This window comes from Lissotriton vulgaris, chromosome 5, assembly GCF_964263255.1.
Source record: "Lissotriton vulgaris chromosome 5, aLisVul1.2, whole genome shotgun sequence".
Taxonomy (NCBI): domain Eukaryota; kingdom Metazoa; phylum Chordata; class Amphibia; order Caudata; family Salamandridae; genus Lissotriton; species Lissotriton vulgaris.
In genome coordinates this window covers 1,732,137,758-1,732,154,309 of record NC_141693.1, presented here as the reverse complement: position 1 = coordinate 1,732,154,309, position 16,552 = coordinate 1,732,137,758, and the positions used below count along the sequence as shown (strand labels likewise).

Below are 16,552 nucleotides of genomic sequence, written 5' to 3'. Positions count from 1 at the left end.
GGTTGAGCTCCTGGCAAACACCAGTACATGACCTTGCGCTCACAGCTACTCCTTTGGGCAAGGCCAGCTCAGCCTGTCATCCTTTCTAGGTAGATAGATGAGTTTAATTTTAAAATTATTATGTTCCCTCCTTTCCTTTTCTGCTACCTCCATTTCTGTTCTGCCTGAAAATCCTCGAGGGACTAACGTCATGTGGACAACTTCAGTTTCGAAACTCACGACATGACATCATGTCCTCGTTACGCTTTCTTTTTACGCCCCCCTCTTTCCTCCGGCTCCAGCACCCCGCCTCTTCTCTTCACTGTGGCAGACTGAAATGGCCTATGTGTGCTAGAAGCATCTTCCGCACCTCGGCCTCCGCGGAGCAGCCTGTAGGGTGCCTAGAATGTGATCCAAGCGCCGAGCGTCCAGTCCAGGCCAGACGAGCTGACTGATAGGGTCAAGCTATGCGCCCAGTGCCTGAGCCCTCCCACAGACAGACAAACACTCACGGGAGCTCAATTTAGTAAATATGTATTATGCGCTTGGGTTACCCTAATCGTGCCACCTTTTCGTTTTTATAATCTTGAATGGATGGATCTGTAACGTGTTAATTTGTAATTTCCACCACGAGTACCTATTAGTAGTTTTACTTCCGTGCTACTCTCATGCCTTATGTAATTTACTTTGTTCTATTGTGAAGCGCTCTGACACCTCTTGGTAAAGTTCGCGCTATATAAAAATGAATAAATAATTAGATAGCCCCCAGACCCGAGTCTGCCCTCTTCCTCTTCAGCTGCAAACCTACCGGAAAAAACTATATATATCGGGAGAAGCAGGAGCGAGATGGCTGACCCTGGAAATCGTGCAGTGTCTCTGGCCTGCTGAGGTGTCACTCACACAGTCTACCACGATGTCGGGTACGAATTCCTCTCACACTGTCACTCACCGCTCACCCCTTCATCCCGCCTTCAACCTCCTTTCCTCCCAGGCTCCTTTAACCCCTCCCATTATGTTGCCCTCACATCCTGCCAGCCCCCAGACGCCAAAGTCCAGCTGCCCACAAGGCACTATTGTTCTCTCTAGTAGTTCCGGCGAAGGCCACTCCAGCCACTAGACTCGGCTTTCATTCCCTTCATGTGTCTCCCCTCTCCCCGTCTAAGCCACGCTTTCCCATATGGCTTGTTCCTCTTAGCGCTGGCAGCGCTCTTATAGCGGTGTAAAGCGCTATACAAAAAACAGCGTTCTCTTGAAGTGCCAATCCGTGCGACATCAGAGAGTCATGGACTGCACTGCACCGTCGCCCGAGTCCAGAGTGACACTGGGGTGCAAGGACTTCAGTCCCGAGCTGCGCTGCCGCTCGCTGCCTCTGAGCCACAGTGACACTGGCAGTGCGTGCGCTCCACTGGTGCCGAACTGATCTGGGCTCGTGAAGCGCTCCGAGCCCCGGCCCCCGAGCACACTGGAGCTAGGCCGCAGAGGCCCCGGTCCAGAGGTGCACTGGGCCTGCACTGCACTGCAGTGGCATACATACGTTCTGAGCTGCCTTAACACAATTCCTGTGCGGTAGGTACACCAGCTTCACTCTGGCGCTGCACTCACACAAAAACCATGGGTTGAACACACAAGAGAACCGATTTGCAATTTCTAGACTGAACTGCAGTGACAGCACAGACACGGCCTTGAACCACACGGGCGCTGGCGCAGCAACAGGAAGCCATTGACAGGAAGTCACATCTCCCATTTCCTGATGAAAATAGATTTTATATGAAGCGAAGGCTCAACGTCGAGGAGAGAGTGTGTAAGGTGGGCAGAGGGGGGGGGAGGAATTCATGCTATACAAACAAAAACAACCTGCGCAGTGCAAATCCCATGACACAAAAATGCAGCAGAAAAAGTAAATCAAATGCTTTATCGACAGCCACCCCATAGCCCAGGACACTACCCCATCCCCCGCCCTGCCCCGTCGCTGGGTTCTCTTCACACACCAGTACTCTACAAACATAGCCCTCTCCAGAGCCCACTGCCATATTCCACACCCCGCTTCCTTACCCCGCACCCCAGTGCCAGCCCCACAGCGCACAGTTCTCCAAGATCCACAGTCCCCGCTTAGTTTCAAAGATCTACCTACAGAACCCCTTATAGGCCAGAGCCACGCACACAGGCCTCACGCAGGCCTCCTCACATCCCATAGCGCACAGAGCCACCTGCAAAGCCCATAGCGCACAGACCCCCAATCCTGCTGGGAATGGAGGGAGTGGCTAGCAGCAGACCACGGCCTCTCAGGGACGCAGAAAACCCCCAACCGGCCCCCTCAGGCCTAGCGCTAGCCTGTCACTCTAATGGTGTGCAGTGTGGCGGAGAAATGACCCCAGAGTGACTATCACACCAGGAGCAGAAGGAAATAAGGGGCGCTGTGGACGTGGTCTAAGACCTCAGAGGCTCAGAGCAGTGGTGTTACAAAAAATAATGTACCCCCACCCTCCGGAAAATGTAATGAGGGCACCCGAGTCTCGCATATCTCTAGGGCCTTGGACTGAATGCCCTCCGCCCCTTGAAGGGTTAGAGACCCCTTTAAGGGTTGGGGCGCGGGGACCGCAGCAGCCTGGGTTATGGCCCTGTATTAGAGAAATGTGAATGTGTTCTTTGAACGTGAGGTGTCGCCGTTCACCTCAGGGAAGAATGGGGTAAGCCACCAGGTCGCTCCATTTGGAGAAAGGAGCGTGAATAGAATTACAATTACTGTAGGATAGGGGGCGCCCTACACTCACTATACAAAGGCAAAGCCCAGAGCCCGTGTCGCAGTTTCGAGCCCTCCCCAAAACTTCTGGGGTACTTGGAGAGGGGGAGATAGTTTACGTTCCAACAAAAGACAGGGAAGGGGCGTTTGGGGCCCACAGTGGCCCCTGTGTGGGGAGAGTCGCATGGTCTGTGGGACAGGAGGTGGGTGACCGCTCAGTGGCACCTGCTGGAGTGTGTTGCAGACTAGGAGCACCTGGGCAGCCCGTCCCCACAGAGATATGCGAGTGAATGCAAGCATGCACCAACTGGGCCCGTGACACGAGCTGGAGCGGGGCAGACGCCACTTTTACCTTGCACACATATCGGAGGCTCCATGTGATACTGTGGGGAAGGCCTTGAGTGTAACAACACACACAGGTCAGCCTGTCACCCCAAGGGCAGGCCTGCAACGCAACAGCATCCCTCAGGGCCGTGTATGAGAAACACGTTACAATCTTACCAAGGCACTCGAATAACAAGTCCTCGCGGCTCATATCGATGAAAATAAACCGTGGCGCTGCCCGGGGGTTGGGGAGGGGGGGGGGGGGGGGGGGCTTGGAAAGCAGTGGAGGCGTTGCGTTATGTGGGGTGCACTGGAGTGGGTACTCAGAACAGTCTACGGATGATCAGAAAGAAGTGAGAAAGCACAAGTGGCTATTGACTGGTTTACATCACTTATCTTACCATTTTTATTTAGTGTCACTATGTATTTTTATTGACTCCACATGTATCGCACGTTGTTGCTGCGGTGCTATCTCTGTAAAGCGCTCTGATACCTGCGGGTCTTGTTCGCTCTATTTAAAACTCGGCACATTAATAAATAAATACATTTCGATGCCAAAATGTCAATTTTCAGTATCAATTTATCTAGAAGTGAGCACCCTAACCGGGGAGCGTAGCGCCAAGCAGAGAGCAGGCGCTGTGGCAGGACGTACGAGTACGGGTACACACTGGGGACAAGAAGCAGAGACCCGGAAGCGAGTCAGTGAACAGTGAGTGAGTGGCAGCTGGATGGAGGCGCAGGTGGAGAGTGCGGTAAACATGTGAGTTGTGAAGGATTGGGGAGGGAAGACAACGAGGGATGTAACTGGAGGCGACGCTGGGGGCCGTCGCACCATCACGTGAGAAAATGGCAGCGGGTAAAAGCAGGCCTGATGTGAGAGTGAGCTAGATGCGGAACTGGGGCGAGATGAGGCGGTTGCAGGTTGGAACTGGGGTGTCCGCCTGTGTCAGGGACCTCATTTTTGGTTCGAGACTCAAGAGAACAGGATGCAGTGACAGTGGCGCTATGCAGGCCCGAGTAGGATAGTGAGCTGCGTGCAGCCCGGGAGGGGATCGGGTGCAGGCCTGAGGGAAGTGCATGCAGGCATGGGTGGCAAAAGGTAAATGCAGGTTTTAGTGAAGGTGGGCTCGCACACCGCTTACCATCAGCAGGATCGCCCCACAGGTTTGTATTGATAGTGAGCTGTGTGCAGGCCTGGGGGTGACAGGAAACTGGATGCAAGCCCGCGGTGGCAGAGAATTGGATGCAGGCCTGAGGTGACAGAGATCTGGATGCAGGCCTGAGGTGGCAGAGAATTGGACGCAGGCCTGAGGTGGCAGAGATCTGGGTGCAGGCCTGGGATGGCAGAGATCTGGATGCAAGCCTGAGGTGGCAGAGAATTGGACGCAGGCCTGGGATGGCAGAGATCTGGATGCAAGCCTGAGGTGGCAGAGAATTGGACGCAGGCCTGAGGTGGCAGAGATCTGGATGCAAGCCTGAGGTAGCAGAGAATTGGACGCAGGCCTGAGGTGGCAGAGATCTGGATGCATGCCTGAGGTGGCAGAGATCTGGATGCAGGCCTGAGGTGGCAGAGATCTGGGTGCAGGCCTGGGATGGCAGAGAACTGGATGCATGCCTGAGTGACAGAGGGTAAACGCAGGCCTGAGGTGATAGTAACCTGCATGCAGGCCGAAGGTGACAGAGAAGTGAATTCTGGGTCAAGGATGATACTGAGCTTTACGCGTGTCTCTGGTAACAGAGAACTGGATCCAGTTCTGGGCCACAGTGAATTGAATGCAGCCTGGGCAGATGGGGTACTAGGTGCAGGCCTGGGTCACAGTGAACTGAATGCAGGTCTGGGCTGATGAAGTACTTGATGCAGGCCTGGAGTGATGCAGTAATGGATGCTGCCGTGGGCTGATGCAGTACCGGATGCAGACCTGGGCTGATGCAGGAATGAATGCAGGCCTGGGTCACAGTGAATGGAATACAGGCCTGGGCTGATGCAGTACTGGATGCAGGCCTGGAGTGATGGAGTACTGAATGCAGGCCTGGGTCACAGTGAATGGAATGCAGGCCTGGGCTGATGCAGTACTCGATGCAGGCCTGGCTCACAGTGAATGGAATGCAGGCCTGGGCTGATGCAGTACTGGATGCAGGCCTGGAGTGATGCAGTACTGGATGCAGTCCTGGGATGATGCAGTACTGGATGCAGGCCGGGACTGATGCAGTACTGGATGCAGGCCTGGACTGATGCAGTACTGGATGCAGGCCTGGACTGATGCAGTACTGGATGCAGGCCTGGACTGTTGCAGTACTGGATGCAGGCCTGGGTCACAGTGAATGGAATGCAGGCCTGGGCTGATACAGTACTGGATGCAGGCCTGGAGTGATGCAGTACTGGATGCAGGGCTGGGATGATGCAGTACAGGGTGAAGGCCTGGACTGATGCAGTACTAGATGCAGGCCTGGACTGATACAGTACTGGTTGCAGGCCTGGACTGATGCAGTACTGGATGCAGGCCTGGAGTGATGCAGTACTGGATGCAGTCCTGGCTCACAGTGAATGGAATGCAGGCCTGGCTGATGCAGTACTGGATGCAGGCCTGGAGTGATGCAGTACTGGGTGCAGTCCTGGGATGATGCTGTACTGGATGCAGGCCTGGACTGATGCAGTACTGGATGCAGGCCTGGACTGATGCAGTACTGGATTTAGACCTGGACTGATGCAGTACTGGATGCAGGCCTGGACTGATGCAGTACTGGATGCAGACCTGGACTGATGCAGTACTGGATGCAGGCCTGGGTCACAGTGAATGGAATGCAGGCATGGGCTGATGCAGTACTGGATGCAGGCCTGGAGTGATGCAGTACTGGATGCAGGGCTGGGATGATGCAGTACAGGGTGAAGGCCTGGACTGATGCAGTACTAGATGCAGGCCTGAACTGATACAGTACTGGTTGCAGGCCTGGACTGATGCAGTACTGGATGCAGGCCTGGCTCACAGTGAATGGAATGCAGGCCTGGGCTGATGCAGTACTGGATGCAGGCCTGGAGTGATGCAGTACTGGATGCAGGCCTGGAGTGATGCAGTACTGGATACAGGCCTGGCTCACAGTGAATGGAATGCAGGCCTGGCTGATGCAGTACTGGATGCAGGCCTGGAGTGATGCAGTACTAGATGCAGGCCTGGACTGATACAGTACTGGTTGCAGGCCTGGACTGATGCAGTACTGGATGCAGGCCTGGAGTGATGCAGTACTGGATACAGGCCTGGCTCACAGTGAATGGAATGCAGGCCTGGCTGATGCAGTACTGGATGCAGGCCTGGAGTGATGCAGTACTGGATGCAGTCCTGGGATGATGCTGAACTGGATGCAGGCCTGGACTGATGCAGTACTGGATGCAGGCCTGGACTGATGCAGTACTGGATGCAGGTCTGGACTGATGCAGCACTGGATTTAGACCTGGACTGATGCAGTACTGGATGCAGGCCTGGACTGATGCAGTACTGGATGCAGACCTGGACTGATGCTGTTCTGGATGCAGGCCTGCACTGATGCAGTTCTGGATGCAGGCCTGGCTCACAGTGAATGGAATGCAGGCCTGGGCTGATGCAGTACTGGATGCAGGCCTGGGATGATGCAGTACTGGATGCAGACGTGGACTGATGCAGTACTGGATGCAGGCCTGAATTGACGCAGTACTGGATGCAGGTCTGGACTGATGCAGTACTGGATGCAGGTCTGGACTGATGCAGCACTGGATGCAGACCTGGACTGATGCAGTACTGGATGCAGGCCTGGACTGATGCAGTACTGGATGCAGACCTGGACTGATGCTGTTCTGGATGCAGTCCTGGACTGATGCAGTTCTGGATGCAGACCTGGACTGATGCAGTACTGGATGAATGCCTGGACTGATGCAGTACTGGATGCAGGCCTGGGGCGATGCAGTACAGGATGCAGGCCTGGACTGATGCAGTACTGGATGCAGGTCTGGACTGATGCAGTACTGGATGCAGGTCTGGACTGATGCAGTACTGGATGCAGACCTGGACTGATGCAGTACTGGATGCAGACCTGGACTGAGCAGTACTGGATGCAGGTCTGGACTGAGCAGTACTGGATGCAGACCTGGACTGATGCAGTACTGGATGCAGGCCGGGGGCGATGCAGTACATGATGCAGGCCTGGACTGATGCAGTACAGGATGTGGGCCAGGACTGATGCAGTACTGGATGCAGACCTGGACTGATGCAGTACTGGATGCAGACCTGGACTGATGCAGTACTGGATGCAGGTCTGGACTGATGCAGTACTGGATGCAAGTCTGGACTGATGCAGTACTGGATGCAGGTCTGGACTGATGCAGTACTGGATGCAGGTCTGGACTGAGCAGTACTGGATGCAGACCTGGACTGATGCAGTACAGGATGCAGGCCTGGACTGATGCAGTACAGGATGCAGGCCTGGACTGATGCAGTACTTGATGCAGGCGTGGGGTGATGCAGTACTGGATGCAGGTCTGGACTGATGCAGTACTAGATGCAGGTCTGGACTGATGCAGTACTGGATGCAGGCCTGGACTGATGCAGTACTGGATGCAGGCCTGGGGTGATGCAGTACTGGATGCAGGCCTGGACTGATGCAGTACTGGATGCAGGCCTGGACTGATGCAGTACTGGATGCAGGCCTGGACTGATGCAGTACTGGCTGCAGGCCTGGACTGATGCAGTACTAAATGCTGCTCTGAGGTGACGATGAATTGGATGCAGACCTGGACTGATGCAGTACTGGATGCAGACCTGGACTGATGCTGTTCTGGATGCAGGCCTGGACTGATGCAGTTCTGGATGCAGACCTGGACTGATGCAGTACTGGATGAATGCCTGGACTGATGCAGTACTGGATGCAGGCCTGGGGCGATGCAGTACAGGATGCAGGCCGGGACTGATGCAGTACTGGATGCAGGTCTGGACTGATGCAATACTGGATGCAGACCTGGACTGATGCAGTACTGGATGCAGGTCTGGACTGATGCAGTACTGGATGCAGACCTGGACTGATGCAGTACTGGATGCAGACCTGGACTGAGCAGTACTGGATGCAGGTCTGGACTGAGCAGTACTGGATGCAGACCCGGACTGATGCAGTACTGGATGCAGGCCGGGGGCGATGCAGTACTGGATGCAGGTCTGGACTGATGCAGTACTGGATGCAGGTCTGCACTGATGCAGTACTGGATGCAGGTCTGGACTGATGCAGTACTGGATGCAGGTCTGGACTGAGCAGTACTGGATGCAGACCTGGACTGATGCAGTACAGGATGCAGGCCTGGACTGATGCAGTACAGGATGCAGGCCTGGACTGATGCAGTACTTGATGCAGAAGTGGGGTGATGCAGTACTGGGTGCAGGTCTGGACTGATGCAGTACTGGATGCAGGTCTGGACTGATGCAGTACTGGATGCAGGCCTGGACTGATGCAGTACTGGATGCAGGCCTGGGGTGATGCAGTACTGGATGCAGGCCTGGACTGATGCAGTACTGGATGCAGGCCTGGACTGATGCAGTACTGGATGCAGGCCTGGACTGATGCAGTACTGGCTGCAGGCCTGGACTGATGCAGTACTAAATGCTGCTCTGAGGTGACGATGAATTGGATGCAGACCTGGACTGATGCAGTACTGGATGCAGGCCTGGACTGATGCAGTACTGGCTGCAGGCCTGGACTGATGCAGTACTAAATGCTGCTCTGAGGTGACGATGAATTGGATGCATGCCTGGGATGATAGTGAGCTCTAAATGTGTCTGAGCAGACAGTTAGTGGATATTGTGTTTAGATGATAGTGAACTGTGAACAAGAGTGGAGGCTTGAGTTGAAACGGTGAAACGGTCAAGGTTCAGATGATGCTGAGCTGAAACAGGCCTGAGCTGACAGTAGATACTGGGTTCAGGTGATAGTGATTATAATCTTAATGTATCAACGGGAGAGGTAGGGCTCGAGTCAACACTCCTGTTCCCCCTAAGGTTATATCAAAAACAACTAAGGAGTGCTTAGGTGTCGGTAAAACCCCATATACCCACAAACAAACGAAACGGTGAAAAAAGTGACAGTTTATTCCTGGACCCCAACCTTGGTCAGGTAGTTCTGTGTATTAAACAAAAGGCTGTTTGCCTGCCTTGTTGGATATTAACATTCTTGGCCACAAGGTGGATACCTCCTGACTAGTGGGTATAGTCATACACAGAACTACCTGACCAAGGTTGGGGTCCAGGAATAAACTGTCACTTTTTTCACCGTTTCGTTTGCACCTAAGCACTCCTTAGTTGTTTTTGATATTCAGGTGATAGTGAACCTGGTGCAAACCTGAGTGAGCTGGGTACGAGATTTGGGTGAGAATGAGAGCACACCGTGCTGCGGGTGATAGTGGCGCATGTTGGCTTCAGAGAATAGAGGGCTCAAAGCATATCTGAGCTGGTAGCATGCTGGGTCCAGATGGAAATGAGAGGTAGATAGGCCTGAGCTGACAGCGGGTGGATGCTGGGGTCAGGGAGGTCTAGGAAGGCCTGAGCTGAAAGTTTGTGGTTGCTGGGGTCAGATGGATGAAGAGAGGCCGGAGCTGACAGCGGGTGGATGCTGGGGTCAGTGAGGTCTAGGAAGGCCTGAGCTGACAGCGGTCAGATGCTGGGGTCAGATGGATGTAGTGAGGCCTGAGCTGACAGGGGTCGGATGCTGGAGTCAGTGAGGTACGTAAGGCCTGAGCTAACAGCGGGTGGATGCTGGGCTCAGTGAGGTGTAGACAGGCCTGAGCTGAGAGCGGGTGGATGCTGGGCTCAGTGAGGTCTAGGAAGGCCTGAGCTGAAAGTTTGTGGTTGCTTGGGTCAGGTGGATGCAGACAGGCCTGAGCTGACAGCGGGTGGATGCTGGGGTCAGTGAGGTATAGGAAGGCCTGATCTGACGGTGGGTGGAGGCTGGGGTCAGATGGATGCAGACAGGCCTGAGCTGAGAGTGGGTGGATGCTGGGGTCAGATGGATGCAAACAGGCCTGAGCTGAAAGTTGGTGGTTGCTGGGGTCAGATGGATGCAGACAGGCCTGAGCGGACAGCAGGTGGATGCTGGGCTCAGTGAGGTCTAGGAAGACCTGAGCTGACAGTGGGCGGGTGGATGCTGGGGTCAGTGAGGTGTAGAGAGGCCTGAGCTGAGAGCGGGTGGATGGTGGGCTCAGTGAGGTCCAGGCAGACCTGAGCTAACAGCAGGTGGATGCTGCGGTCAGTGAGGTATAGGAAGGCCTGAGCGGACAGCGGAGGGATGCTGGGGTCAGATGGATGCCGACAGGCCTGAGCTGAGAGCGGGTGGATGCTGGGCTCATTGAGGTGTAGACAGGCCTGAGCTGAGAGCGGGTGGATGCTGGGCTCATTGAGGTGTAGACAGGCCTGAGCTGAGAGCGGGTGGATGCTGGGCTCATTGAGGTGTAGACAGGCCTGAGCTGAGAGCGGGTGGATGCTCGGGACAGTGAGGCCTGAGCTGACAGTGGGCGGGTGGATGCTATGAGTTAAGTGAGGTGTAGAGAGGCCTGAGCTGAAAGTTGGTGGTTGCTGGGGTCAGATGGATGAAGAGAGGTCTGAGCTGACAGCGGGTGGATGCTGGAGTCAGATGGATGTAGAGAAGCCTGAAATGACAGCGGGGGGGATGCTGGGGTCAGATGGATGCAGAGAGGCCTGAGCTGAGAGCGGGTGGATGCTGGGCTCAGTGAGATATAGGCAGGCCTGAGCTGAAAGCGGATGGATGCTGGGTTCAGTGAGGTGTAGACAGGCCTGAGCTGAAAGCGGGTGGATGCTGGGTTCAGTGAGGTGTAGACAGGCCTGAGCTGAGAGCAGGTGGATGCTGGGTTCAGTGAGGTGTAGACAGGCCTGAGCTGAGAGCGGGTGGATGCTGGGCTCAGTGAGGTGTAGACAGGCCTGAGCTGACAGCGGGTGGATGCTTGGGTCAGTGAGGTGTAGGCAGGCCTCAGCTGACAGCGGGTAGATGCTTGGCTCAGTGAGGTGTAGACAGGCCTGAGCTGAGAGCGAGTGGATGCTGGGCTCAGTGAGATATAGGCAGGCCTGAGCTGAAAGCGGATGGATGCTGGGTTCAGTGAGGTGTAGACAGGCCTGAGCTGAAAGCGGGTGGATGCTGGGTTCAGTGAGGTGTAGACAGGCCTGAGCTGAGAGCAGGTGGATGCTGGGTTCAGTGAGGTGTAGACAGGCCTGAGCTGAGAGCGGGTGGATGCTGGGCTCAGTGAGGTGTAGACAGGCCTGAGCTGACAGCGGGTGGATGCTTGGGTCAGTGAGGTGTAGGCAGGCCTCAGCTGACAGCGGGTAGATGCTGGGCTCAGTGAGGTGTAGACAGGCCTGAGCTGAGAGCGGGTGGATGCTGGGCTCAGTGAGGTGTAGACAGGCCTGAGCTGAGAGCAGGTGGATGCTGGGTTCAGTAAGGTGTAGACAGGCCTGAGCTGAGAGCGGGTGGATGCTGGGCTCAGTGAGGTGTAGACAGGCCTGAGCTGACAGCGGGTGGATGCTTGGGTCAGTGAGGTGTAGGCAGGCCTCAGCTGACAGCGGGTAGATGCTTGGCTCAGTGAGGTGTAGACAGGCCTGAGCTGAGAGCGGGTGGATGCTGGGCTCAGTGAGATATAGGCAGGCCTGAGCTGAAAGCGGATGGATGCTGGGTTCAGTGAGGTGTCGACAGGCCTGAGCTGAAAGCGGGTGGATGCTGGGTTCAGTGAGGTGTAGACAGGCCTGAGCTGGGAGCAGGTGGATGCTGGGTTCAGTGAGGTGTAGACAGGCCTGAGCTGAGAGCGGGTGGATGCTGGGCTCAGTGAGGTGTAGACAGGCCTGAGCTGACAGCGGGTGGATGCTTGGGTCAGTGAGGTGTAGGCAGGCCTCAGCTGACAGCGGGTAGATGCTTGGCTCAGTGAGGTGTAGACAGGCCTGAGCTGAGAGCGGGTGGATGCTGGGCTCAGTGAGGTGTAGACAGGCCTGAGCTGACAGCGGGTGGATGCTTGGGTCAGTGAGGTGTAGGCAGGCCTCAGCTGACAGCGGGTAGATGCTGGGGTCAGTGAGGTGTAGACAGGCCTGAGCTGAGAGCGGGTGGATGCTGGGCTCAGTGAGGTGTAGACAGGCCTGAGCTGACAGCGGGTGGATGCTTGGGTCAGTGAGGTGTAGGCAGGCCTCAGCTGACAGCGGGTAGATGCTTGGCTCAGTGAGGTGTAGACAGGCCTGAGCTGAGAGCGGGTGGATGCTGGGCTCAGTGAGGTGTAGGCAGGCCTCAGCTGACAGCGGGTAGATGCTTGGCTCAGTGAGGTGTAGACAGGCCTGAGCTGAGAGCGGGTGGATGCTGGGCTCAGTGAGGTGTAGACAGGCCTGAGCTGACAGCGGGTGGATGCTTGGGTCAGTGAGGTGTAGACAGGCCTGAGCTGAGAGCGGGTGGATGCTGGGCTCAGTGAGGTGTAGACAGGCCTGAGCTGAGAGCAGGTGGATGCTGGGCTCAGTGAGGTGTAGGCAGACCTGAGTAGATGCAAGCTAGTGGTAAGAAACTGCTTGCAAATCGGAGGTGTATCTTGCCACAAGCTGAAGATGAATGGACTCGGGGTCTGTGTGCCTGAACTGGGTGCAAGTAGGGCGACGGGGACTGAGCGCAGGCCTGGACTGAGGGTTCTTGATACTGGCCTGGGTTGACAGTGAGTCAGTCGGCTTCGGGCCAGATAACAGCGGGTAGACGAAGGTCTGAGGTGACAGTGTGTTACACACAGGCCTGGGGGTGGCTGTGAGCCGCATGCTTGCCCACAGATGACAGTCAGAGTGGGACACGCCTGGAGATCCTAGTGCGGGGGAGGAGCAGGGTGCTAGCGGGGGGTTGGAGCTGCTGATTGAAGTTCTTGAAGGGACAGTGATGGGCGCAGGCCTGAAACACCGTGCGGAGGGTGAGTGGGCGGCAGTGGGGGTGGGGCTGGCCTGGGGTGAGAGAGGGATGGACATTGGCATGAGGTGACAGTGGGGGGAGGGGCGTTCAATGCAGGTCTGAATGGGGGCTCTGGACGCAGGTGTCGAGGGGCCGTGAGTAGGATGGAAGTGTGTAGGTCATGCATGCGTCACAGGTGACGGTGCACTGGATTTCACAGCCAGGAATGTTGCTTACTCAGATTTATACCACGCCAAGACTGCCTCGGAGCGGAACGGGAGAGGATGTGCAGAGAGGAGGGACACTGACGCCCGGATGAACGTTTGGCTTTGAAATGAGACCAGATCTAGGTCTGAAGGTGAACGTGAGCTGGATGCAGGTGCATGGTGACATTGAGCGGGGTGCCTGCCTGGAGGGGATAGTGGGTGTTGGAAGAAATCTTAAGACATGCAGTGCATTGAATGAAGGCTCGTGTTGACCCTCCATAAGAGCCAACAACTACATCTTGTTGACCTTTTTTTCACATTAGCATAACCATCTCGCTAATAGAGATCCAGTTCCTTCTTCATCTCTGTATGTAGTATGAATGTAGAATGTCTGTTAGCACGTGAGTGAGTTGCTGTGTATGATTGTTGTTCAGGGGTTACTTCTGTTTATTTGTTATGGATTTTAGATTTATCCTTGTGTCTTTTTTGAATTTTTTCAAACATTTCATGTATTGTCTATGAACTTTATAAAAGATGATTCGCTGATTAAGAATTTAACTTATATGTATTTATATTCATACAAAAACAAAACACAATAAGTAAATAAAAATATATATATTTTTGAATGAATTTCACTTTTTCTGTCACTTTTTGTGTTGACTAAATTTGACTAAATTTGAGATGTACACACACTATTGAATGATCGGCCATTGCAGGAACATCTTTCTAGCTTTGTGACATTGAGCGGGGTGCCTGGAGGGGATAGTGGGTGTTGGAAGAAATCTTAAGACATGCAGTGCATTGAATGAAGGCTCGTGTTGACCCTAGATTTGATCCATTCCTGGAGGGGTCATTGGGTGTAGGAATCAGGCCCACGCGAACACTCGGCTGGATGCCTGCCAGGAGCCCTGAGTTGGGATTGTGGTCAGATTCAATCGTCACATAGGCATCAATGCAGGCTCTTCATGACACCACCCTGGATACATGCCTGGAGGCGTTGGGGCTGTTAGAAGAACATGTCATATTGCTTACCTTAATGGGTGCTGTGCTGAACTGGATCTTCCGGGTGGGTGCCGCTGCTTCCTCTTCTTCCGACAGGCCTTCGATCTCCATACAGCTGGACTCCGGCTCATAGGGCCCGTCAGCATCCTCATCCTCGTCCAGCCCGCTTCCTCCAGAGTCCTCCCCAAGGCCACTGTAGGCGCTGATGTCCACCAGATCTGCCTCGGAGAAGTCCTCCTTTTTGGACTCTTCGGCATGATCTGCTTCCACATCCTCGTCACCCTCCTCGGATCCCTCCCCACCCTCATGCTTCCCCACACCATCAGGGGCACCTTCATCCTGGAGGCTGGGTGCCTCCTCAGGTCTGTCTGTGGGTAGGCCTCCATTTTCCAAGGTGGCATGCACCGTGACTTCTGCTTGTATCACCTCAGCACCCAGGAGCGGCTCTGGTGTTGACTTGCACCTTGGCGATCCTTGGGCTGCTTCCTGACCACCATCCTTTTGCTCTGCGGCCGGGGTGCCTGCTCCGGCCTCATGTTCAGAGTCCTCGCTCTCCTCCACTTCCACTGGCTTGATCTTCCTCACCTCCTGCACCTTCTGGTGTCGCGCTGCCTGCAATGGACTCGACACTCGCTCATTCCCCCGACTAACCCGATCTGCCTTTGCTTGGACACCAGGCTGTGGTCGCTGGCCCGCCTCCGGCGTCTGCTCGTCTTGATTCCTAGCCCTTGAGTGAGCTGTAGGCTCTTCACTTTTGGTTGAGCTTTGGTCTGGCACGAACGCCCGGGACCGCTTGGAGACCAGCTTGGAGTTCAAGGCCACAACTTTGCTGGTGGTCCTGTGCACCAGGTTGTTCCTGAGGTCAGCCTTCTCGAAGACGGCGCTGAGCTGGCTAACCGTTGGCGAGACGGCCTCGATGTCCAGCTTGTCCAGTGACTCTGTGCTGCCGTTGAACTTCACTACCACGTCCAGCTTGCGGTCTTGGAAGCCGCCACGCTCCTTCCGCAGGAAGAGCTTATTGGTGTTCTCGCGCTCTTGCAGACTCTTCTCAAAAATCTTCCTGGTCTCCTGAAGCTTGGACAGCGGCTTGTCCGTCTTGGTGTCGAAGCGGCTAACCCGCTCGGACACGCTGGTGCCAAGCTTCAACAGGGCACTGTGGTCCACATTCTCATTGAGGCTGCTGGCTCTGGGCAGGGAGAGCCGGACAGGCTTCTCCTTGGCCATCTCCAGGGTGGTGGTGGTGGTAGTGGTAGTGACGGTAGGAGCCCCCTCACCAGGCACGGCTGTCCCCATCTGCAAGAACATGTTCTTGATGCGGTGGACGTTGGAGCCATACTTCTTGTTGCGATACTTCCTGGCAGCATCTTCCGAGTCTGGGCACAGAGCCTCCTTGGAGGCTTTTAGGGCCTGGATGCTGGCTTCGTAGGCGTTCCTGTGTGGAGAAACACTCCGGGGGCCTCCTCCGCCGCCACCGCCGTCACTGCCGGTGCCACCACCACCACTACCACCATCACCACCACCGCTGCTGCTGCCGCTGCTGCTGCTGCTGGAAGAATGGGGTTCTGTCTTCATCATGGTTCAGCACACCGAGGGCCACAAGGACATAGTCTCTGTTTCCGTCTGATGCGGGCTCCCTCACAGCATCATGTCAGCCTCCGCAGCCTCCGCTTCTGATGCCCGCCTGCCATCAATGGACGGGGGATGTCTGCAGTTCCGGCGGCGGCGCTAGCACCACCCGTGCCGGCAACAGCAGAGCAGAGCAGCAGAAGCGGCAAAGATGGGGGAGGCAAGCAAGGGGCTGCCCTCGCTATCCGCGAGGCTGCATCAGGCCATCTTCGGGGGCGATGAATGGTGGGTACCAGGAGCCGGGGGTCTCTTCCTCTTGCGCTCCCAGCTCGCCCGCTCTTCCTGCCCCCCTCCTCCCCGCCTTGCCCTGGGTTTTCCTGTATCCTGGCTGCTAGGGGATGGTGACTGAACGCTCAGGTCCCCTTTCTGCAATCATGCACACAGCCTGCCAGGCAGGCGGGGAGCTCGCAGGGTCCTAGAGACATCCCGTTTCCTCCTCAGACACACAAAACACCCAGAGAGAAACCTCAACGCTGCTCGACAGCTTCCTTCCCCGCAGCACGAAATAAAAGCGGAAGCAGGAATCGTCCCCAGCCTTCTCGCAGCAGCACAGGCCGAACACACAGTGTCTGTCGCAAGTATGTGGGAACCTGGGTGATCTTTGCATGTTTGTTTTTAAAAAAGCAGGAGGATTTTTCATCCTCCTCCTTCATAAAAAACACACACACATTTCCTGATATGTGGCGTGCATTTTTTTAATCCCTCTGCTGTGCCGTCTGAATATACGGTCGTTTCCAGTTCCCGTGTATATGCA

The 16,552-nt window shown here is 55.4% G+C and overlaps 1 protein-coding gene across 1 annotated transcript in view; it reads right to left on the bottom strand.

The window, feature by feature from the left end:
* PPP1R9B (protein phosphatase 1 regulatory subunit 9B) overlaps positions 1–16,148 on the bottom strand; it is a 343,538-nt gene extending 327,390 nt beyond the window's left edge. The window contains exon 1 of the mRNA XM_086923962.1: positions 14,203–16,148. Coding sequence (XP_086780088.1) covers positions 14,203–15,747 — 1,545 coding nt within the window. The 5' untranslated portion in view covers positions 15,748–16,148. The remainder of the gene's footprint in view (positions 1–14,202) is intronic.
* Positions 16,149–16,552: the final 404 nt, after the last annotated feature.